Raw genomic sequence first — 24,638 nt, forward strand, 5'->3', positions numbered from 1 at the left:
AGCCTGAATTCTGATCCCCATAACGGAAACAGCCTTCCCAAAGCTTCCCCATGACCACAGCTCATTGCTTCTTTATGGCTAATGTGGGCAGAGGGCTACAGAGAGGACGACCCAAGAAATGATTTGCAAGCAATGCGACCACCCACTTACCCTTTGTTTCTCTGGGTCTGTGAAGCTGAGATTTCTAAGACCCAGGCTGTTCCACAATGACCTTCCCAACTTGCCTTCCTGGGGCTGGGAGGCTGGGAGGCTGGGAGGCTGGGAGGCGGCAGCAGGAGTCAGCCTTTGGTGCACTGGGAAAGACTGAAAAACAAACTCACCAGAATCCAAATCAGGAAAGCCCAGAGCTGGGGTTGCCATGGCAACTTGCAGCAGGCTCCCAGCCTGGCACTCAGTGTCGCTGGGGTGGGGGGCCAGACCCAGACTTGCCAGGCTGGGTCTACCCTTCCTTAGGCTAACCCTGGACACTGGAGGGGGCAGGGCACAAGATGGGGGCACCTCTGCCCTGTTTAGTATCCAAGCAGGTCTGGCTGGTCTGGGCATCCTCTGTTAGCTGAAACAAGATTATTTCTCTCCCAAATCAATACCCTGTGGTATGGACTACCCTGTCTTCCCCCCACGTGGGCTCCAGCAGCATGGGCCCACTTGCTGCGTGGTGGATCCAGCAGTTCCATGTGGAGACGCTTGCAGGCCTCGCCAGTGCCAGTGGCCTTTGGCCCAGGTAGCCATTTCATTGAATGATGACCCTCATGGCCTGAGGTGAGCAGGGGATTAAGGGTGGGCGCTGGTGCACAGTGCTTTTCCTGTGTCCCATGTCTTTACTAATAGTATTCTTTTTATCTGAGAGGTTAATTGGCTTTCCAAATGAAATAGCCAGAGGTTGCCAACTCTTAGACCAGGCCTTTCCTGCCCAGCATGTCTCTAGAGGCCCATCACAGCGGCTCACTGAACTACCCTCGGGCTCCCAGGCATGGTGCCCAGTCACAGGGCTCAGCCCTCCCTGACAGACACAAGAGACAGACCATTGTCATCATGTCTCTGTTTAATGACCTAGCAAGCTCTGCCCAGGTGACACTCATGCCCCAGCAGGAAAGTCCTCCTCCTAGTTGATGTCCCCTGAAGAGCCTACCAAAGCTCTCACTAGCAGCATCTGTCCAGTCCTGGTCTCGGCATGGCAGCCTCATCTTAGTTCCTTCATCAAGCTGTCGATGGAGGCCAGCAGTTCCCGGAAGTAGCCATCATCTTCACCTTCTTGGAGCTCCAGGGAGGCCAGGGCTTGGTACTCTGCTTGGAGACGCCCTAGTGTCCTGCTCAGCTGGAGGTCCTGACGGTAGCGATCCCGGCAGGTGGTCAGGAGGGCACCCAGCGTCTGCAGCACCTTCTCCCGAGCATCATGCTCTGGAAGGGCCAGGAGCTGGGCGGTGATCTCACACCAACCCTGCTCCTGCAGGCCTGGCAGGAGCTGCACCTGGCGATACTGCTGCAGCTTCTCTGGGGATGAATCCTGGGTCAACTCTGCCTCCTCCTCAGCAAACATCTTCACAGCCAGGGTGGGGTGGAGAGAAGACAGACAGCAGTCAGCTTGCACTGGGCTAGCTCCTCCCATTAGGAGAAGCACAGCTACTTTCTAGATGACTTTGGGACACAAGGGACCTCCTGGGAGGCAACCAGCTAGGTTTCTGGCTTTTTACATTCTCCCTCATCCATCTGTGTCTATCTGCCTGCCCATTCAAAACACCAGTCATCAAAACACCAGCACACAGTGCTAGGTGCTGCAGAAACCAAAAATGGGGACCTAGTCCCTGCTCCCAGGACCTAGTAAGTGAGTAAGAATTCCTCCCTATGGCTGATGAGATGGCTTAGTGGGTAAAGACACTAGCTCCATATGCCTGGCAACTTGAGTTTGGTCCCAAGAACCATGCATGTGATGTCTGTCAGCCCCTACACATACATATTATGTAACACACATACATATATGCCACTACACACACTATTTTAGATAGCATGACAGTTTGTACAGCATGGGGCCAGACAGCCTGGGTTCAGATCCCAGCTTCAGGCTTGGCATGTGGCTCATGGGTGTGGTCCTAGCACTTGGGAGCTGGAAGATCTAGACGTTACTGATGCAGGATATTCCATCACACTGTGAACTCCGAGATTGTGTCATTTACTGATAAGACCTATTTCTAGTAATGGTGTGGTGCCTTAGCACAGACTTTAATTCCTCTGCATGAAATGCAGACACACCCTTAGCACACATCTTTAATACAAAACAATACAAGTAAAGTTAGGTTGGAGAAGGAAGCAGCTATGTTGGCCATGTTTGAAAATGATGTCTAATTGAGGGGCAGACAAAGTCAGAGAAAGAACTGACAGAATAGGATATGCCCAACTCTCATGAGGAGAAAGAGGAGGAGGAAGAGGAGGAGGAGGAGGGAGACAGAGAGAGAGAGAGACAGAGACACACACACAGAAATAGAAAGACACAGAGAGACACAACACATACAGAGGCAGAGAGAGACAGAGAGAGATAAAGACAACACACACAGAGACAGAAAGACAGAGACAGACAGAGAGAGACAGACAGACAAAGAGAGAGAGATACAACACACACACATACACAGACAGGGGTGTGTGTTACTGGGACAGTGATAGAGAGGTTGCAGAGAGAGAACAAGCTAGGTAAAGACAGAACAGACCAGAGAACGAAAAGAAGCCAGAAGATTAGAACAGATTGCCAAAGTTAGTATGAGGCCAGACAGAGCAATTCAGTCAGAGGCCAAGAGAAAAGCCAGATCGAATCAGTCAGCTGGGAGAGGAGTGTGAGCCAGAACAGCGGAGTTGAAGTAACCAGTCGGAGTTTAGAAAGAACAAGAAAAGGTGAGCTTATTCAGCAGTAAGTCTCCGAAACTGAAAACATTCTAGGCCTAGATGATGGTGACTGTACAGAGGCCACAAGCTTCCAGAACGAGGCCCGTGATGCCAAATGCAGCTAAGCCTTGTTACCTGGCTCTAAGCAAAACAACTAAGAAACGAAATGGACAAAGACACACACACACAGTGTGAGAGGAATAGAGCAGAGGACAGAGAGGCAGAGACAGAGAGAGACCCACTTTTCAGAGGGAAGATGGGGCAGGGAGGGAGGGGTAGTGCAGCTTCTAATGGTACTCTGCAAGCTCAGGACTAGCCAGCCCTGTCCCACCAGCCAACAATCCACAGAGAGCTAAGGATAGGTCTCTACAGAGGCTAAGAAGCCAGACCTGCTTCCTTCTCTCATCTCAAGATGCTTTTTGGACTTGCAAAGACCAAGTCTTCCCAGCTAACAAACCACTGGGGTCCATCCCAAGCCCCTGCTCAGAGTCAAAGTTCCCAAAGGAAGTGTGCCCAGGTTTCTAGAATCCAGTCCAGCTCTGTGGTCCCCTGGCTGCTGCTCTGTCCCTCCCACGCCTTCCTCACTGTACCCAACTGCCTGCACATTTGGCATTACCCAGCCATCGCTAGCACCTCCTCCCTTTCTCGGCAGCTCTCAGGTTCCAACCAAGGCGGCATGCCTTATAGGACAGTCTCTTTGTACATGTCTCTTGTATCTGTCCATTCATCTGTCCATCCACTCAGCGGGACACAGGCGTCTGAGGGCATCAAATGGCGGAAACAAACACAAAGCAAGACAAAGAGAACGCAGAGCAGGTGTGGCGCTTGCTTGCTCACTCACCTTCTCGGTGACCAGGTCATAGAGCAGGGTGACCACACGCACGGCCAGTACCTTCGCACTCTTCTCTTGTACCAGGCTCCTGAGCACCTGCAGGCCCCCGAGCTTCAGGAACTGCTGCTGGGCATAGGGGAAGTGGCGCAGCAGGGAACACAGTGCAAACAGGACCTGAGGGCGCACGGCAACCACGGTAAGTGAGGGACACACACGTGCAGCACACAGAACAAGCAGCTGAGGCCCTAGTGACCCCAGTGACCCAGCCCAGCCTGCAGTCTTCCCGGTTCCTTTATTCCCTTGGGTCCATGTGTACTCCAGGATGATGAAAGCCAGGGGACTCCAGATAATTTCAACAAAACTAAGCAGGCAAATGGGCAACAAACAGCACGGCTCAGGAGACTCGGGGATGCCGGGTCAATGAGCTACAGCGGTACTTGGGCCTCTGGATGACACTGCCATCTGTGTTAGCTGGTGTGAGCTCTCCGCCATGGCAGTGGACTGTGCTCAGCACCCTGGGTACAGCATGGGTAGGTAGGGCCTTTCCCCTTCAAGCCCTGCAGGTGTGCCGGGTACGAGGCAGGGCAGGGAGCAGGCTTGCCTTCTTCTTGGCGGGGAGAGGCTGGTCTGTGGCCAGGGTGACCAGCAGCTTCTGCAGGGCTCCCCCTTCGATGGCTTCCACCTGGACCTTCGGATTGCTGCGGGGAGACGCAGAAGAAATGGTGACACTTCTACTGCAGGGCCCAGGATGCAGGGAGCTAGGGCTAATAGCACACCAACCAGCACAGGGGTGGTTCTTGCTCAGCTGGGGAAAAAGATAAATGTGTGCAGACCCACCTGGGTACAAAGGCCTATGGCACAGACGAGCGAGCCAACGGCCGCATGCCAGCCTGCTGCTCCCCAGAAGTCGATAGACTGACGAGCTCCAGGAGAGACCTCAGTTCTACCACCCACCGTAGGCCATTCTAAGATTGAAACCACGCCCAGAGGCACTACTGCCACCCCCATCATGGAAAGCCACTGTTGTGAGCTCCATCTCCCATGATCCTAGGCAGCCGTCCCCCAGGGAGGCCACTGTGCTTTGTGCTCTCTAGATACAGAGCTGGGCCAGGAGCCCATCGCTCCCCAGTCAGCATGTCGCACACATATACACACATAGGCATTAGGACATATTACACAATACACATGTGTACATATTCCCACATAATATGCACACATACATAAATAACACATGCACATAAAAAATAAATCCTTAAAAAATATTCCAGTCCCTCCTGGACATAAGGAGGATGCCAGGCAGGAGACATGTGGGGGAAGCCCAGATAAAGCTCCTTTCACAATCTTCCTTCCTTTCAAGACAGGGTCTCTCCACATAGCCCTGGCTGTGCTGGAACTCACGCTGTAGTCCAGGCTGGCCTTGAACTCACACAGATCCACCTGGCTCTGCCTCCCAAGCACTAGGATCAAAGGTATGCACCTCCACACCTGGCACGTTCCTCATTCCTCCCTCTCTCTTTGTTTATGTTTTTGTTTGGGGTAGTGTCTTGCTATGAAGCCCAAGCCAACCTCAACTTCAGTGCACTCCCCCTGTCTCAGGCTGTTGAATGCTGGGATTGCACACATGCACCGTGGTGGCCCAGCAGAGAGACCTGTGTGGTTATGTTCTTAGGCACGCTCAAGGTGCTCCCACTCAAAGGCCCACAACACGAATTCCGAGATAACAGGAGAGTGAGGCCAGAAGACAAACAGTCACACACACCTGGGCAGCCAATAATGGGCACCAAATCTCTATGGGTCTCCAGCTGGCTCCCTGGAGCTTCCGAAGCATCTGCCCTCCCAAACTCCAATCTCCTAGCCAGGAAGCTGCACAGTGTCCCCAGCAGAGTCCCCAGCAGTGTGGTCCTGGTCTGAACCCAGGAGGAGGAGGAAAGACAAGGAACAGGAAAGATGGCACACCACACTGCTGCCCTCAGAAGAGGTCCAGCACACAGCCAGTTGACAAATGCAACGTTGAGGGTCCAAGTCATCCCCACAAATGGCCTGCCCCTTCCCCTCCTGCCAGAGCCAGCTTCAGGGCTGCGAGAAGACCCAGCAGACCAGCTTCCTTCATTCCTCTGACCTGGCATCCTCCCGTCAGAAAAGATGTACAGCGGGTGCTGGCCAGCCCCATGGCAGCTCCACCCTTGAGCGCAGGGAGCTGGGGGGTGGGGGGTGGGGGGTGGGAGGGGCTGTCCCAGGCTGACAGCTCCTTTCCTGAGATGCAGGCAGTCTGCAGGGGGCTGGGCAGAGCTGCTTCTCTGCCTCCATTCCCTCTACTTGAGACAGGCAGCTGCTTCATCAATGTGTGAGTTAATTAAGGCCGTTTCTGTCATCGTGTGGCTAAGGAACATTCAACCACAACAGACAGGGTCTATGAAGGGAAGACTGCCATGCTGGGGAATTCACTGACACCAAATGCTTCCTCCCAAAGAAGGGGGGCTGCGAGGCCCGACACTCTCAGCCCTATGAAGTTCCTCTGAGGCACCCACCCCATCCCCATAGACCCTCTGAAGACTGCAGGGCCTTAGTAGATCAAGCAGGGCTAAGTGTCAGAGCCTTCCATGTCACACTGGAAACAGAACAAAGGGCTCTCTCTTCTCAGGCAGGCTGCCAGAAACCAGGCACTACCTACAGACGCGCTACTACCACCGCCTACCCTTCCCAGGGAGCACAGCCATTCAGAGGAGTAGAGAATGGGTTCCCAACACAGAGATGGAAATCCGAGAGGAAAGAAGACAACTGGAGGGCTTCTCAACAATTTCTGAAACAACTTTCCCAGGTAATAAATCTGCTTTCTCATCTCAGCCCAGGGCACACGGGCCTGTGGCAAGGCATGGGAATTGGCAGCCTGGGCCTGTATGCTGCCTAGCCTTTCCATGTGTCCAAATTAAATAAGGTGACAACACTAACTCTGAGCCCTAGCTCTGGGATCTCAGGACTTCAGGGTTCCACAAAACACCCTCTAGATGGGCTGCCAGTGCTTCCCAGGCAAAGGGTTAATCAAGGACACAAGAGGGAAGGTCAGGCTGGAAATTTCAGGTGCCTCAGACTATGCAGGCAGGGACACACAACAGGAGGGAGGCTTTCTCCAGTCAGCCCTGAGCAGGCATCATGATGCCCTCAGAGAGAGAGAGAGCTTCTCTCCAGGCTGCCCAGCTATACGTCCTCAATGTTCACAGCACTGTGTGCTCAGGGTGTGCGTGTGGGTGTGCCCAAATAGCAAGACTGAGCTCTAAGGATGTGCAAAGGCCAAGTCAGGAGGACAGTCAGAGAGAATCTGTCCACAGTGGCAGATGACCTGGGTAAGTCCTGGATCAGAGCTCAGGCCACTTCCTGCTAGAGACAGAATGTCTAATGACCAGCAAAATGCTAAACAATGTGTTCCACCAAGACTATAATCGCAGTGGACATGCTTACCAAGGAGGTCTAACCTATTCTTTAACAGCACTACCATGCTAGCCTGTGGCTCTGGACCAGAGTTCTGCCTGATCCTAGAGAGGGCCAGTCCTGGTAGCTAGAAGATGGCCTTTCTACAAAGGGATCAGAAGCCCACCCTGCCCTGCCCTGCCCTGCCCTGTACATGCCAGCAACACCAGTGTACCAAAGTCAAGGATATGAGGATGGAGCTTGTCTGCAGGGCGATAAATGAGAATAAATGCTGTTCATCAGGGCTAAGCCGGCTGCACTGAATAAATACCATTAGCACTTGGATTGTGGGGATGTTCACAATCAGCAGGCAAGTCAGCTGTCTGTGTGCAGAGGGCCAGTAGCAGCTGCTGCTCTGTAAATCGTAAGTGGGACAGGCGGGGAGAAGGGTGGATCTCAGAATTGGAAGTGATTGCATTTGCTGAAATCAAACAGTTTGGGTGAGGTGACAGAAATATGTCAATCTGCCAAGGGCCATTGGTCATATTTTAGCTAAGCTGAGCAGGTATCTGGCTATAGTAGAAGACCTAACTTCAAGAGCAGCCAGACAGGGCCAGAGAGCACATGAGAATGTGTTGGATGCCTGAACTGTCCAGCCTTGACCTTCAGGGCTAGCTGCATAATTTTCAGGCCCAAGTATAATGTGAAAAGGTGAGCTCTTTCAACAGTTAGCAATTTTAAGATTGTTTGGGGAGAGCACTGCATGAGCTGTGGGTCCTCTGACTGTGGATTTTATGCCATGGCACTGTCTCTAGGCCACGGAGAGTGCACAGGGTAGGATATGCAGGAACTCTGGGATAATCTGATTTAAAGTAGAGTGTGAATCTATGAAAAGGAAGGAAAGACAGACAGAGGAGGCAGGAAGTCTGGGAGGAGGAATGGAGGAGGCTGGCAAGTGGATGGGACCAGAAAATGCTCACTCAGGTCAAAGCCTGGAGCCCAGCCTGTATCTACCACATTCCCAGATGTGCACGGGCTCTGGGAGACACCTTAACTGTGTGTGCTTTCTTGTGGGGTCTCAAAGCACTTTGAAGTTAAGGCAAACATTTCTTCTTTTCATTGTGTTCTAGGAGGTCTGGAGAAGATGCCATGTCACAGGACACAGGCACATCTCTGGGTGGCTGGCCCAGCCCAGACTGTGCATGGTTCTGCCCAAGAGAGCTGGGCATTTGTTTCCTCACAGACAGTAAGATTCTGTCTCCATTGTCCTCACCTGGCCTAAGGTCAGAACGTGGCCTGAGCGTCTACAAAGCAGCAGTTTGCAGTATGTGCAGTCCTGAAGTGTGGGGTGCAGGTGTGTAACAATCACATGCACACACTCCCGGGAACATTACTATTTGTAAGCATTTCAAAGGCTATGCAAATTACAGAAGGAAAAGCTACACACACTGGCATGTACCTGGGATCCCAGTACCCAGGGATTAAGGCAGAAGGATAATTTGAATTCATAGGCTCAAGATGCCATTTCAAAACAACAGCAACAGTAACAACAAACAGAAAAGTAATTTACAGAGAAACCTCCCATCAAGATTCTCCAGTGTTAATGCTACCACATTAGTGTAACCAAATGTTTTCTTTCCTTCCCTCCTCCCATCTTTCTTAATTGTCTTCAGTGCTGGAGATCAAACCCAGGGCCTTGCACACAGTCAACTGATCCTTTACCACCAAGCTGTAGTCTAACCCCTCTCTACATAAACATGTGCTCAGAACTTTTGGGAAACATTCAGAATAGGTTGAGGACATGATACCCGTCTACCCCTAAACGCATGAGAACATATTTCCTAAGAACGCAGACAGCATGGGTACCAGGTCAGGAACCGACACCGGCACAGTGGTTTACAAGATGCTCAGGTCTTGCTAGCCATCCCAATAATATCTTCTTCGTCTTTTTTTTTTTTTTGAAAAATATTTTCCGTCTCAGGTCCAGTTCAAGCCCCCAGCAGTAGCACATTCTGTTGTGTCCTGTGCTCCAAGGCCTGTCTTGCATGACACTGACATTTAAGAGTGTGGGCCGTCTGTGCGCTGTCCCTCAGTTCAGATTTATCTGGTGATTAGATTGAGGTTATTCATGTTGGCAGGAATATCACAAAAACATGTTGTTTATTTCTCAGTACATCATACCAGGGGACACAAGATGTCAATCAGCTCCACGTGTAGTCACATTCACTTTGAATATTTGATTATGGGGTGCTTGTCAGATTTCTCCACTATGATATTGTTTATCCCGTACAAATTAATAACTATTGTATGGACACTGTGAGATAGACAGCCTGTTCCTTATCAGTCTTTCGCCCACTGGCTCTGGCATTCACTGGCAATTCTTGCCTAATTATCCCTGTATTGTCAACTGGTGACATCTATACTCCACATTCCTTCCATCTCTGTATGTTGGCACTGTACCTGAAACAGCAGCTCTGTCTTCCTTTCTTTATTCATCTACATATCAGTATGGATTCACAGATTCTCATTATCCTATGGGACATAATTCACCTTTGTTAATATTTTGATGTTCAAAGTATCCTTGAATCAATCACTAGTACCCTTTACACCATGGCGAATGTCTTTCTGACATGTTTGTTTGTTTTTACAACAAAGTTTCTCTGTGTAGCCCTGGCTGTCCTAGAACTCACTCTGAAGACCAGGCTGGCCCTGAGCTCAAAGGTCTGCCTGCCTCTGCCCTGAGTGCTGGGACTGAGGTTGCTCCGCCCCACTCTTCTGTGCTTCTCCCGGTCTTTGTGAGTGTCTCACTTTCTGGGACGAGACACTTTTATTTGAAATACTATGCTGCTTCTGCAACAGATAAGAACACTTTTGGTGAGCGAGGCATGCCTCAAAAATACAAAATGTAAGCCCTACCTGCATATACTACATTATAATTTAGTAGGTATTGGCTCCAAACTTGACTTTTCTCTGAATGTTGCACATATCTGTATCCTGAGACCCAACATTAGTGATAACTAGCCCTAATGTCTCACCTCTGGTCTGTCCTTCATCTCTGATAACCTGCTGGAAAACAGCCTTCTGATATTGTCCTGCAGGCTACCTGCATGAAGCTTCTGCCCTCTCTAAGTGGAAGGTGCCTGATTCTGCACAATAGATCTCAGCCCTTCTGAAGGCGGCCATCCCTGGTCAGGCCCCGGCACCCTGTTCTTGTTGTTGCTGTGACCCCTGCATCCCTGACTTCCCACAGTGCTCCATGGGATGCTCCTCCATCCATTTCAGAGGCGCCAGCTTGGTCAAATAGACCAGTGGGCCCACCCATTTCTGTCACAGGGCCATTCTGTCCCTATGTTTGAGGCTACCTCTGTGCTTATGACAGTACTTTATAGGACTGACTTTGCTTAGGTCAAATCCCTGGAGGCTGGTCACATGATCTTCCAATGAACCTGGAGTTTCCCAACATGACTCAGAAACTAAATATAGTGTTTTTACTTTAGTCTTATTAAAGAATAAATGTTAAATGTATTAAGGCAAAAATGAAGTTTCAACTATTTTGAAGTTTCAAGATATTATGCCATGCATTCACTTCCAGAGGTCAATTTCTTTCTAAACAATGAATATAGTCAACTATGTATTAAACTGCTTTTAATCATTTTAGTGGTAAAATTAAGTTTAGAGATAAGGTTTCACTACGTATCCCTAGTTCAGAGATCTGCCTGCCTGTGCCTCCCAAGTATTGGAATTACAGTATGTATCACCACACATGGCCTCTACATTAAATGACTTTTAAAGTTTATAACAATGACTGCATGGCATTATAATCCTAAAGGTACAGTAATGGCACACATCCCTTGGCAGTCACCAGCAGCTTTTTAACTGTACTTAAGACCTACTAGACAAAACTGGGTGGTGGTGGAGCACACTTTTAACACCAGCACTTGGAACGCAAAGGCAGGTGAATCTCTGAGTTCTAGATAAGCCTGGTCTACAAAGTGAGTTCCAGGACAACCAGGGCTACACAGAGAAACCCTGCCTGAAAACAAAACAAACACCCACTCAACAAGTGAGAAGACTTGTCTGGGACTGGAGACCCAGTCACCTACGTCCCAGAACTTGGAGGAGAACTGACAACTGCTATGTATTAAACCGGAATAATCCCTAACTACAATCTAAAAATGTGTCCTAATACTCTAGTGTTGGCTTCACCTCTCATCAAGAAAACTTCTCCTTACAACACATGGAGAGGAGAGACTACAGGGAACCACAATCAATCAAAATACAGAGTCCAGTTCTGATGGATACATCCAAACACAGCCAAGCCTAAGTCCTGGGGAACACTGTGGAAGAAAGGGCAGGAAGACTGTGAGAGTCAGGGGAGCAGAATTTGCTGTGAGACTGTCTCCTAGGAATTATCAGAAGCGAACCCGTAAAGTCTCACAGGCATGGCCACCTGAACCTGAGCTCAAGGTGGTCAACATTAGTGGACATGCTAACACTCTAACATGCTAACACACTAACATGGATGGAGCTCAGGAAGCCTCAACTCTACTGAAAACAAAACAAACAAAACCACAGGCAATAAAGGAGCACTGAGAGGCTAGGAGGCTTCCCTAGGGAAGAGCACACTAACTGACAATCCAATACCAATTGGTCAGCCCTGAGAACATGAAAATAAGTAACATTGTAATTATACAGATTGAACAGGCTATACAGATGTGTTCAGGAACACACACACACACACACACACACACCTGCAATTAACGAAAAAAGAGGCCATAAATTTGAGAAAAGAGCAAGGAGGGACAAATGGGAGGAGAAAAGAAAAGGGTAAGATGATGTAATTATATTATAATCTCAAAAAATAAAAGAAATAATTTTAAAATACCTAAAAATATTCGTTTTAAATTTTAGGTATGCGTGTTTTGTCTGTGTACCATGTGCATGCAGTACCTCCAAATGCCAGAAGGGTGCGTTAGAACCCCTGGAACAAAAGTGCTGGTGGTTGTGAGCTGCTCAGACCTGAACCGCTGGGTCCTCTGTAAGAGCTACAACTGCTCTCACTCCCTAGCCAGCTCTCCAGCTTCCAAAAATTACATTTTTAATAGAAAAATAAGAGCATCACGTGGCCATTTGTGCCTTTCATCCTAGCATGTCACTTTCCTTTTTTTTTGGTCTTCATTCTGTCATGGACCCAACATGCTAATTACTCGCTCCTTTTTGTGTCATCTGCTGCCATGGCTTAATAAAAGTACCAAGATGTGAGAGAAAGAAAAAAGAAGGAGGGAGGAAGGAGAGAGGGAGGGAGGGAAGAAGGGAGGGAGAAAAAAGATTCAAAACATGGACTGGACGGGGTGACGTGAGTTTTTGGGAACACTCCCACAGTGGAGACCCTTGCTACAACTCCACACCTTTACTGTGTCCCCTGTGTGCATTAGATCACACTGTGACTCCAGCACAAGTTTTCAAGAAATGCAGACTTCCTCTGAGCATCTATCATTGGGCCAATCTTGTAGCTGGCCATTTTTCTGAAAAAGGAAATTAAAAGCAGGAGGGCACTTGCGGGCTCGCAAGCGCCCTCCTCCCGGACGCTCATAATGGCCAGTTTTAGACTCGCATTAGCGTCACGGTCTGCAATCCTGTGCTCTGTTGACTGAGATTATTGACACTGATATTTGTTCTCTCATAAAAGAAAGAGGAGGGAAGCAGGGAAGGACGCCAACATTAAATTATTCTGCAAGGTTTGCCTCCCTGTCCCTTTCCATCCCCAACGCACCACAAAGATTCAGGTCACCCAGGGCACATGACGATGTTCCTAAGTTTTCCTTTGACACCTGACTTTTCAGACCTAACTTGGAGACGCTCTTGAACTCAGAACCATACCCTTGACCTCACGCTCCTCTTATCTGCTCTTGTTGATTCTTTCCAGTGGGAAGGCCACTGCCCTTGAAAGAGAAGGCAGAGGCCAAACAGAAGAATCATGGCTGCCCAGCACACAGAGTCACTGGCAGCAAACAGGCGATCTATGCGTCTAGATCATCCTCTCGACACCAGTGCTCAGGTAGGTTTGCTATTCTTATCTCTCCTGGCATCCCCACCCCGACAGTTCTGAGGCTTGCTCCTTCCCTATTCTTCTGATCCTTTTTGGTTTTTTAACTTTTTATATAAACTCTAGTTGGTCCCCACGAAGCCCGTGGGCTCTTTAGATAGGTCCCTCCACGCCTGCAGCAATCACGCGGACTTTAATCGGCACATTTCAGCTTTCAGACTGAGCCATCCTTCTTCTCAAAGAGCTGGTTCAGACATCATATCTACTTTTTTTTTTTCTGAGACCTTCTAAAATCTGCTTTCCCATAAAACCTAGAGTCAGAGACTTTCTTCATTCCCCTTGGCCTCTCCAAACATAGTCAGTTTCTGAAAAGGTTCTCCAATCTCTCACAGCACCAAATGAATTCTTCTTATTGATCACAGTACAATTTCAGTGGGGGATTTTTTCTTTGTTGTTTTCTTAATCTTCTGAGAGATGAAACTGTCAGAGAAGTGAGTTAAAACTGTGAGCAGGTTAGGGGGAGACAGAGCTGGGGTGATAGAGAACTTGCCTAGCATACACACGAACCCACCTCGGGGGCAGAGGCGGAGGCAGAGGGTCAGAAGCTCAAGGTCATCCTTGGCTTTAGAACGAATGTGACGCCAGCCTGAGCACAAAACAAAAACCAGGCAAGCCAATGACTGATCAGAACTTGCTTTCTAACTGTGCAGAGCCTCATCAAGTCGCTTCTGTGGTGAGCCATAAGGGGACAACGACCCCGGCTGTGGGCTGATGAACTGGTAGGTCCTTTGACAGCTAAAAGCCAATGATCTAGACTTTTTTCAACCCAGATCCCAACTTCAGAGAGGGAAGTGACTGAAGGAGTGTCCTGATGTAGACTTAGAGAAACTTGGGTTCAAGTCCTGCATCTAGTGTTTCCAGGCTGTATGCCTCAGACAGGTGAAGACATCTCTCTTATGTCACTTATAAAGTGGGGTGTGCAATGATGTGTCACAGAATTATAGGAGTTGAAAGGATTTAATAAAGCTCTAAGGTGTCCCAGAATAAGTCACTCCGTCCCTGTGCACTGCTTTTATGTTTGGGTCTTCGGCGTCTCAGAAGTGGGAGGGTCCATGTGTGGCAGGGAATAAGGAAGAGGAACCGGCTTCCAAGCGTGGCCTGAGATTTCCAGCCTCAGCTCCTGCAGCAGATACACAAAGGCGGTACTAAGAGAATCCAGGAGGGGAAATGTAATTAACAAGCTAGAGGAGAGACTGGGAGGAAGGATCAAAGAAGCTAATTAGAACAGGCTAGAGGGAGACCACAGGGTGGGGAGCATGGAAGAGAGGGAGCTAAAGAGAATTATCTGTGGCCTCTAATTATTCCAAGAAGTCTCTTCAATTGTCTTTGGCAGGGTGGGAGGTGAGCCAGGGATAACACAGCTAAGCAGAAGGAAAGTTAGGCTAAAGCACTGGGGAGGTTTGTTTTTTCCACTCTGAGATTTATTAAGTTTACTAGAGAGTGCAAAGATAGGTATGTGTCTAGGTTATTTATTCCTGCTAGTGGTCTGCCACCCCACAGGTGCTAGCGCTGGAGGGAAGGAGGGCGGGCCGCAGCTCGCACAGCAAGGGAGTTGTCCAAGGAAACTATGCAGTCAACCCCTGCTCTAAGCACAGAGAAAACAGCATAAGCAGATCCTGTGTGGCTCAGCCAGACCCCCCTCTGAGTTCTGAGATGTGTCTGGGAAACCAAACACCCTTTCCCTTCATCCCCACCCTATCTCTGTGCTCTAATAAACTTGATAAACATAGCATATCTCACAGAAGGAAACTCATCTCCATCGGAGTTGCTTTTGCTACACAACTGTAGAAATGTTTATGAATGAGCAATCTCTTAATAGCAAGAGAAAGGCAGCAGTCGTGGGATGGTCTACAGCTGAGGATGACAACACCGGAGAGCTTCATTTGCAAGATTTGGAAGTCGAATAGTCTACAAATGTCTCTGCTGTGCAACATACATAACAAGCCTCAAAATATCCTTTGTTTGCTGAGGATTTGCTCAGATATTTAAGGTTTCTGACAGTTTAAATATGGTGAACAGTATGGTGAACCATGCAAATATTTTACATCATTGGTATTTGGAAGGATCTTTATAAACACTTAGTCCAGGTTCTAAAAGGCACATGCAGCCCCGGGTTCCTGGTTGTCTGTGGGGGTGGATGAACATGGCCTCGCTGCCTAGCCTGAAGCTGCGAGGCTGCTCGCACAGGTCCCACTAGCCTGAGTTTCCCATGCAGCTTTGTTCATGGAACAGAGGAAGGCACTGGGTTGCATGGCCCCTAGTCTGCCTCAGGGATCGAGGGGGTCTTATTCTGGCTTACAAAGGATTAAAGGGGGCTGGAGAGGTGGCTCAGAAGCTAAGAGCACTGGCTGGGTGTGTTTCCAAGGTGAGTCCATGAGACTCACCTGTAACTCCAGCTTTAGGGGACCTGGTGCCCTCTTCTGGCCTCCTTGGGCACTGCACACACAGTGCATATACAGACAAGCAGCCACACATATATACACCGAAATAAAATTTTACAAAGGAAGAATTTTACAAAGGAAGGCTTCCTTCTTGTTTTTGTTAGTGATGAGGACTGAACTAAAGCCCTGGGCGGCTAGATAAACACTCCAGTTAAGTTATACTCCCAGCCCATAGCTTTCTTAGATGCAGGAGGGAGGCCTGATTTGCCAGAGGATGAACCTGATTCATCAGATTCGAGAATGGGGGCCTAGAAGGAAAGGGAAGGCTTCTCACTCTGTAGAAATTCCTAAGAGCTGAGGGAGAATCCTAGTTACTTACAGCTTCTAGAGACAAAGTAATGAATGGTTTGGTTTGTGAGCATGCTATTTGTCTGGGATTCCTGGGCCAGTAAGTTGTTCTACAAAGAGTGACTGTGCTTAGCATTCAGTTAAGCAGTATAGGTCCAGAGCAAAGAATGGGAATAGTGCCTGCCTCTAGTAGGCAAAATTAACAGCCAACAGAGATGTGTGGAGGAAGATGGCTACCTGTCTAGGAAGGATGGCCTTGGCAAAAACCAAAGTCCTTAAGAGCAGAGAAGCCTAAAGCTCTGTTAACACTGTCCACCTGAAGTCAGATAAATATCCAGTTTTTGCTGGGTATGGTCCTGCTTTTAATCCCAACATTCAAGAGGCAAATAGGCAGAGAGGCAGGGGTATCGCTGTGAGTTCGAGGCCAGCCTAGTTTACATATCAAGTTCAAGAACAGCCAGGGCTACACAGAGAAACCCTGTTTCAAAACAAATAAATAAATAAATAAAAATAAAAGGAGGAGGACAAAGGAAGAAGAGCAGGAGGAGGCTATTTTTCCTTTTAAGAAAATGTTAAAAAGTGCTTTCCATAAACCCTTTAACTCTGGCTCTGATAAATCATTAAAAGGCCTTCTGCAGGATCATTCTAACGTCAAAGAAAAAGTTACACTCATAAAATAGTTAATGTCATAATGTGAATGGTTTATTTAAGATTCAGCAATTGTCACTGAATCAAACACAAAGTCTCTATGGCCCAAATAGCAAGAGGGAACAAAGGTTTGATGCTTTAGCATTCCTTCTGGACTGAATTTTAGATCACAACTTGAAAAGAGAAAACATTGAACTAGCTCAAATGTAGACTGGCATGTGCAGGCAATTCTGAGCGCCTGCACATAGGCACATGGGACCAGGACAGCCTGCCTGGATGTGAGTGGAGCATGAACCACAGCGGGGCTGGATGTGAACAGTGTGAACCATGGCTGGGCCTGGGCCCTGATTCTAGCACAGCTCCCATCCAGGTACAGGGGCAGGGCCTGAGATAAGCAAAAACCTCAACTGGAAGACCCTGGGAACTGGGGTCAGGGTCCCACCAGGAGTAGAAGGTGGTAGTGTGGGTAAGGCCAAGCCTGGAGTTTATAGAGCTGAGAGGGAGAAACCCCAGGCAGAGCTTTGCCCTTTCCTTGTGTGTCAGGTGCTTGCATGAAGCACGGAAGCCCCATGAAATCTAAGTACAGATACACTGACCCATGATAGCCTTCAATTCCGATCTCCCGTGACAGGATTATGGGACAATGCTCTTGCCCACTAGGTCATAAAAGTGCTTCAAATTTTACCATCTCGGATTTATTTCTTTGAGTCTTAAAGACAGTTGAGTTTTTCAGGGTACCCTATTAAAGTGCCATTATCCCCAGATTGGAAGGAACAGTCACACTTAAGTAGGGTGATCATATAATTTATTGACTCAAGCAGGACACGAAGAGTGAAGGATGGTTCTGTTAATTACTGCACTGGAACAAGAGGCACGAAGTGAACATGTCCAACCGCTGTCTATATAAGGCTTTGTGTTAGGCTCTATGGAAGACATCCAGTACTTTTCATAGAACCTGGATGCTGAGTTGAGGGGCAAAGGTTCTTGGGAACAGGTTAAAGCCAGACTACACAAGGGGATAGATAACCCTGCAGAAGGACATGCCACCCAGACCTGAATTTGAATCCAGATTCCTTTTATGCATGACCTTGAGAGAAGTTGATTAGCTTATCTTTGCCAAGGCTTCTACATCTGTAAAATGAAGCTTATTTCATAGAGTCCTCATGATAAGAAATTAATGATGAGACATCTGACACTACTTTTCAACACGCCAATGTTATTGGCATTATCAACACTGGCCTTCTACCTGAGACTCAACTACTTCTGCCATGCCAGAGCCGGTCGTTGGCACAAAGGCAGGGAGAACAAACAGCAGGGCAGATCCAGCTCATCCCCACTCGGAGTGATCCTTGGGCCCCACTCCTCCTGCCCATCCACCGCCGCTTAGCCTTCAGCTCCTGCACCATTTCTTCAGGTGGACAACAGAGAAGTTCCAGGCAAGCAAACGTCATTTCTAGGGCTCTGTGTCCTGGCTGGTGGGCAGTGGTCACACACCCTCTATACCCTCTTCAGATTTTCTTGGCCTTCTGATGACAAAGCAAGAGTGAAGGCAGTGCTTGGGTCCTGAGGAGAATAGCTTCTGGGGTGCCTCCATCCAACAGCTCTCAAGTCCTAGCTCATGTTCTCTGTGACAACCCAGTGAAGCAGGGGCACAAACTGAGTCACAGAAAGCGAAGTAATTTCTCCAATGTCACATTCGGAGGAGAGTCCCAGAGGCCCCAGTGTGGGGTTCGAAGGATTCTAGTAGGCATTCATAGTGAGCTGCGAGCTGGAAGACCAAGACGCTATCTTTCTTACCTGCATTTTCTGTCAAGATGCCAAGACCCAAAGGAGGACTGTGGATGTCACACAAGACAGTGGTCTCACAGCACATCACGACGACACTGCCAACATTCCCCCATCGCTTAATTTCAGAGCTTGATGCAGAATGGAGAAGAGAAACCATATGCATGCCCTGCTAATCTACCTCTCCTGTGCTAGATGCCAGGCTTGAGTCAAACAGCTCTGTAGCACAGTTCTTAAAGTCTGCTCTTTGGCCAGCAGCACCAGCAGAATCTGGGAACTAGGCAGAAACACAAATTCCCAGGCCTCAAGCCAGCTCTGCTAGATCAGTGACTGTGGAGAAGGTGAGTGGCCATCTGCATTTAACAACCCTTCCAGGAGCTTCTGCTGTCTGCCATGGGCTGAGAGGCACTGGGCAGAGCCTCCCAGGACTTACAGCAAGCTGGTCTCTCTCATGCCGTGGTCTGGGCAGGCAGCAGAGCCCAGCTTTTGCAGAGACCAGGCTGTGAGGGCCACTGCCAAGAAGATGAAAAGCTCCCAATAAAACCCAGACCCAAACGGCCACACTGATCAAAATACAATAAAGAAGAAAGCGAAAAATCTGACAAAAGGAAAATGCAGCTTCAGGGGGGACAAAATACAACAACCTTCTGTGGAGACGGGAGCATAAAAGGACGTCAGATGTTCAAAGAGCAAATGTTGAGATGACAAAAAACAAAACAACCCCCCCCCCCGCAAAAAAAAAAAAAAAACAAAAAAGCTGGTGTGTGGACATTGGTGCTACTGGGCTGCAGTCTAAGGATGGCAGTAGCCGAGAACAGCACTACTCGCCCTCCCAGAGGCTGCATCCCCTCCCCCACCCCTCCACACGACAGCCTTTATAAATAGAGTCTTGAGGGAAAAAATACCAGCAATTAGTCACTGAATCTTGCTTGTTGGAATGAGGGGAATTTAGAGAAAATCACCAGAGGCTCTGATGATAGGAAAAGCTTGTCTGAGGCGGCCATGTGGCTGGGGTGGCTGGGACTGGGAAAGGTGAAGGCCTGTGAGCTGATTCGGCAGTCTTTGATGTCTGCCAAGTTTTAACCAAAAAGGGAGAGATGGAGGGCCTAGCCACTGGGCTGTAATGAGCTCCACCCTGGTGAAGTTCTGGTTGGAAATGGAGCGTGTGTATGGGGGAAAGCCAGTGATGCCACCTGAGCAGAGGGCTCGCAGGTGAGACTGCAGAATGGAGCCTAAGCAGAGTGGCTTCACAAGAAAGCCATTCAGGGAGTCTGCTGAAAACAACCTGTCAGTGAAGGTGGGCTGCCTCCTCCCAGAGTCATTCTCAAGTTAAATATGCAGTGCTCCCTACAGCAGCCCCCTCCCCAGGAGCCCTCACCCACCCCCTTCCCTGATTCTATCTTCAGCTGTCTAGTCCCTAGTCCTTCAAGTCTCACCTCACACACCACTTCCACGGAGACACATCCCAGGACCACGTGCCCTTCCCTGCAGCCCTGCTCTGCTTTCCTGATGCCTCCACTCTCCTCTTCAGTACCTACCAGGCTGGTAGGCAGCTTCACTGCCACACTATGAATTCCCCTGAATGGTACGCAGCAGTGGCTACGGAGGGAGATGATGTCAGCCTGCATCTGTGACCCCTAGCGCTGCTGAGACAGTGGAACCTGCAGTGTCTAGCCTTGTTAACCAGGTAGGAGATGGGTGTGCCCTATGATCTCCCTCCCTTACTGCATGCTCACCACGCTATGAGCTCACTGAAGGCCAACCCAACCGATGTCCTGAATTTTACCTTCTCTTTCCCCTCGCCTTCCTCTTCTGTTTGATTCCTTTGGCCAGGTCCCTCATGTGCCCCCACCATCTTTGACCCCCTGCTACTTGAGAAAAGGGAGACAGTAGACCTGTCCAACCACTCCCAGAGCCCTTTTGGGAATGCTACAATTGCCTATACTAACAAATTAATTTCTAGTCATATTAATATAATTTTAGACAGGAGAGAGAGGAACAAAGACTGGGAGCCTAGTAACCTCCACATGGCCCCTGAAATCATTTCTAATAAATTAAATGTCTGCCTCTGCCATCTATCATGCCAGCTGTGAACTCAATCCTATGGCTCTGCAGTGCACACATATGCCCACAGGTGGCCACTCTCACCTCCCTTCAGCTGGACTACCCTCTGGGGAGGGACTGGAGCCGTGGCAAGAACTTCTGCTTTCTTCTGGCACGACATCAAATGCTCCAGCCTCTCTCAGGTCAGCGTAACCTCAGGGGTGGCTCCTTGACCTCGCCTTCTCCCTCCAGCCCTCTGCCAACCTCAGTTCTAAGAGCAACTTGAAGTCAGCTTTGTCTGGGTCCTAACAGACTGACTGGTGCAAGGGGCCTACTGAAGAGTTGGCACAGAGCCACACAGAGGGCCACGAGCTTTGGACGCGGGCAAGGTCAAGTTGACAAACATCACACAATGAGAGAAAGTTGCATGAACTGCAGTACCATAGTGTAGCATAACAGATGGATAATTAGATTTATTCCGAGAGCTGTAAAAGTGAGTAATTAAATAAAAATATGGAACAATGAATCTGCCACACAGAGACACCTAACAGCCTCATGAGGGCCTTGCAGCTGGCACAAGCAGCCGGGAGAGAGGCAGTGGGGCAAGAACCTCTCACATTTTCCTGATGTTTAGGCACACTAAACCAAGCACCAGCTCAAGATGGGCCCAGGGGATGGCCTGGTTTCAGAGAGAGAGAATCAGTCCCCTGGCTACAAGCAGTGCCATACCAGGGGAAAATGGTCTCTTGTCTACATCTGGAAGACCAGAGCCTAAAGGAAACCAATGAAGTCCCCACCAGTGTGGTTGGCCCTGTGAGTGAGACTGACTAAAGCAGAGAGAAGAAGGGAGACACAGAACAAATGATGGAGTCAGGATGCTCACCGTCCTCTCAGAAGCTGGCAGCAGAAGAAGCTCTGTAAATACCCCAGGAGCATGAGGCCAGCACCCACTGTGTGCAAGGTGCAGATTAGGGATGCTACTGCACCAAGAAAACAGATCCCTTGAATAAGATATCTGGGAGCAAACAGATCATCTGGAATCTGTTTTATACAAGGCCTTAGGGTTTATTTGTTTTGTCTTTGATTTTGGTTTTGTTGTTTTGGTTTTTTTGAGACAGGGTTTCTCTGTGTAGCCCTGGCTGTCCTGGAACTCTCTCTGTAGACCAGGCTGACCTCAAACTCAGAGAGATGACTGTCTCTGCCTCCCAAGTGCCAGGGTTAAAGATGTATGCCACCATAAGTGGTGACGAAACGAAATTTAAACGCATCTAAGGAGAATGAGGTTTATTGGATTCTATCAAAAGGCAGGATGACAGAAGCAGACACAGCCTATGGGAAATGAGAGGACCCTCTCTCTGGCTGCCTCTCTAGGTATGGCTTCCCTCTCCCAAGAGGGATCCCAGGTCGCAGGTTCCTTGCAGGATTTCAGTGCTCACTGAATCTTCTCACAGAGCACCGACTATGGAATAAGTTCTTCCCAACCTGTGAACATCAGCAGCTTTGACAGAAAGCCAACAGTGAGGGTGAATTACCCCTGTTCACATCAATGGATCCATGCAGTCTCTGCCTCTTTGGAAGGGAAACCCCTAGCACATTCCCGGTCCACACAAGTTGTCCCTGTCTTTAAAGTTTCTTTAAAACTTTAATCACAATCTTCTGGCATTAGCCCCTGGAGTGCTATGATAATAGTATGTGTCATCACACACAACTTAACACACAACTTAAAAAGTACCATTTTGTTCCAAGGGCTCACAGTGGGGCTCTCCTACCATATAGCTTCAAGGGAGAAATGACGTAGGTCTTCCTACCTCAGTTTAACACATCACACACACTCTGACTCCCCATCAGATTCAAGCCAACAGCCTGTCAGCTGTCTTTTAACAGAGACCTTCCCTTTTAAAGGTCTTCAGGGACTTAGGCCTAACTTCACACACCACAGAAGACACCCTTCTTTCAGCAGCTCAGAACAAAATTATAGGCTCTCTAGATGTCAAGAGGTCATCGAGAGCAAGGGCAGCATGAGGCAGGTCCCAGCAGGACATCACCAGGCCCCAGCTTCCAGTTCTGCATATTCCTAAGTGATTTTTTTCCAGTATCATTATGAATCTAGTGTCTTCCCTGAGTGCAATCAGGTTCTTCCTACTGCCATTAATTATCCCCAGAGGCTTTCCCTAGGAATGTAAGAATATGATGCTAAGTGCTAGATGGAACAATTAACTGGTCTGGCTATGCCTGGTACTTGGAGCCACACCAGAGGGTCTGATTCAGAGCAGTCATCCCAAGCCCAGATGTAAAGCCAGAGCTGGGCTGAAGGGCAGCCTGTACAGGGACGGCCTCTGGCTGGAAGCTCTAGGCTGGCTCTGCTCCTGCTCCATTGACAGCGCTTTACTGCAGGTTAAGCTCTCCCCAGAGACAAGCAGGTTCACACCTCCCACTCTGCCCTTGTCCTCAGTACAGAATGAATCACGAGCTACTGTCTGGAGTGAATCTTAGCTGCTGTGAACCCCAGACTGAGTTCAAGTTCTTCTTGAGCTAAGCTTTTTTTTTTTTTCCTTTTTTTCTTGTCAGACCTGGAGAAACAGTTTAAACGGTAGCTAACCTTTTTCTTCAAAACCGCCGAGCTTAAACAAAAACGTGAAAACACACTGAATTAAAACTTTACTAATCCTTTCCTAATAGCTGGGGAGTGGATTCTACAGCTAACCCCAGGGCAAGCTAGATCCAGCAGATCATGACGAAGGGTTCCTGGGTCCTCAGCCCAGGAAGGAAGGTGAGGGGCCAGACTTAAAGAAGGAAGAACAGCAATGTGGGAGCAGCCCGCCATGAGGGAGGAGAACCACTTGCTCAGCCCTAGTAAGGAGGACATACATAGCTCTGAAGTATTCCTGGCCATCCTGCCTCTGAGCAGTACCCACTGTCACCAGGCTGAGGGATCTAGGCAACTGCAGAGTGTACCCCCAAACTCACGGCTGTGAAGGCTGAAGTGGCACAGAGACCATGAGAATTGGTATGTGAATTCAAAGGACTCACGCCAGAAAATCCAACAGCATCTTCTATATCTTAATTTTACATTTTCTATCTTTTAATTAGAAAACAAGATAGGTTCATGCCATATAAGGGAATAAAATAGAAAGGAAAAAAATCTCCACTCTCAATTAAAAATAAATACAATATAAGATTATACCAAGCCGGGCATGGTGGCGCACGCCTTTAATCCCAGCAGAGGCAGGCGGATTTCTGAGTTCAAGGCCAGCCTGGTCTACAAAGTGAGTTCCAGGACAGCCAAGGCTACACAGAGAAACCCTGTCTCGAAAAAACAAAAAACAAAAAACACAAAAAACAAGATTATACCAAAACCTTTGCCCATTTCCCTTTGCAATGGGTCAATACTGTTCATGTGACTGTCAACATGAAGACTCCACTTCCGAGGAGGAGAGGCTCCTCAGATTCCCAGAACAGCTCCTAAATGCCAAATGCAGTAAACTGACTCCTGGAGATCTGATATTCTAGAATCAAAACCAAAATGTTCCCCTAACAGTGTGAACTCAGAGTCAATGGGACCCCTTCTGCTGGCCTAGACGGGACTGAAGGAGTCTTTGCAAACAGTCCTTTCCTGTATCTCTCACTCTTCACTGCGTAGTTGTCACCCTGCTGTCCTCCCCTCTCTGAGCTCTGCACTATAACCTCCAAGTGCCTCTGAGAAGCATCACTGAAAGGACTGAGCAAACCAGGAACAACAGGAGATGACCTCAGAGCCTTCCTGTTCCAGTGCCAGTTCCCAATTGCTTGTACTGCTGAATAACTGAAAGAGAATAATCCACTCAGATAATCTGGGAGGCTAGCCAGTCACACAGATTATCTCAGAGTGATTTATTCACACAAGGGATAACTGGGAATTACCCAAACTTCTGTTAGAGGCTCGGGCACCGCATGGAAGGCCACTGAAGATGGCAGTATGAATGGGACTATAGAGGAGACCCCACTCCTGGGCTCAGGTTTCCTTACAGTCATGTTAAGTTGCTGCCCTCTCCCAGCTAATGGCCTGATGGTGACATTGGTATGGGGACAGCTCTTTCTGTACCTCCAACCATGTGCTGTGCGCTGGCCTCTGAGCATTATGCGCGCTCTCTATACTACAGCTCACTTGATCCCATGAGGAGTGTATGATGCACACTGTCCACTGTCCTCCTCTCTCTATACTACAGCTCACTTGATCCCA

At 48.7% G+C, this 24,638-nt stretch overlaps 1 protein-coding gene across 3 annotated transcripts in view; it reads right to left on the reverse strand.

Annotated features, from left to right (window-relative positions):
* Window positions 1-1,024: 1,024 nt before the first annotated feature.
* The window catches only part of Sil1 (SIL1 nucleotide exchange factor), a 240,190-nt gene continuing 216,576 nt past the window's right edge, over window positions 1,025-24,638 (reverse strand). For all 3 annotated transcript variants that reach the window (XM_021150502.1, XM_021150503.2, XM_021150504.2), the window contains 3 exons: window positions 4,305-4,401; window positions 3,713-3,877; window positions 1,025-1,537 (listed from right to left, as the gene is read on the reverse strand). In XM_021150502.1, the coding sequence (XP_021006161.1) occupies window positions 1,181-1,537; window positions 3,713-3,877; window positions 4,305-4,401 (619 nt within the window). In that variant the 3' untranslated portion in view covers window positions 1,025-1,180. The remainder of the gene's footprint in view (window positions 1,538-3,712; window positions 3,878-4,304; window positions 4,402-24,638) is intronic.

This window comes from Mus caroli, chromosome 18, assembly GCF_900094665.2.
Source record: "Mus caroli chromosome 18, CAROLI_EIJ_v1.1, whole genome shotgun sequence".
NCBI classification, from domain to species: domain Eukaryota; kingdom Metazoa; phylum Chordata; class Mammalia; order Rodentia; family Muridae; genus Mus; species Mus caroli.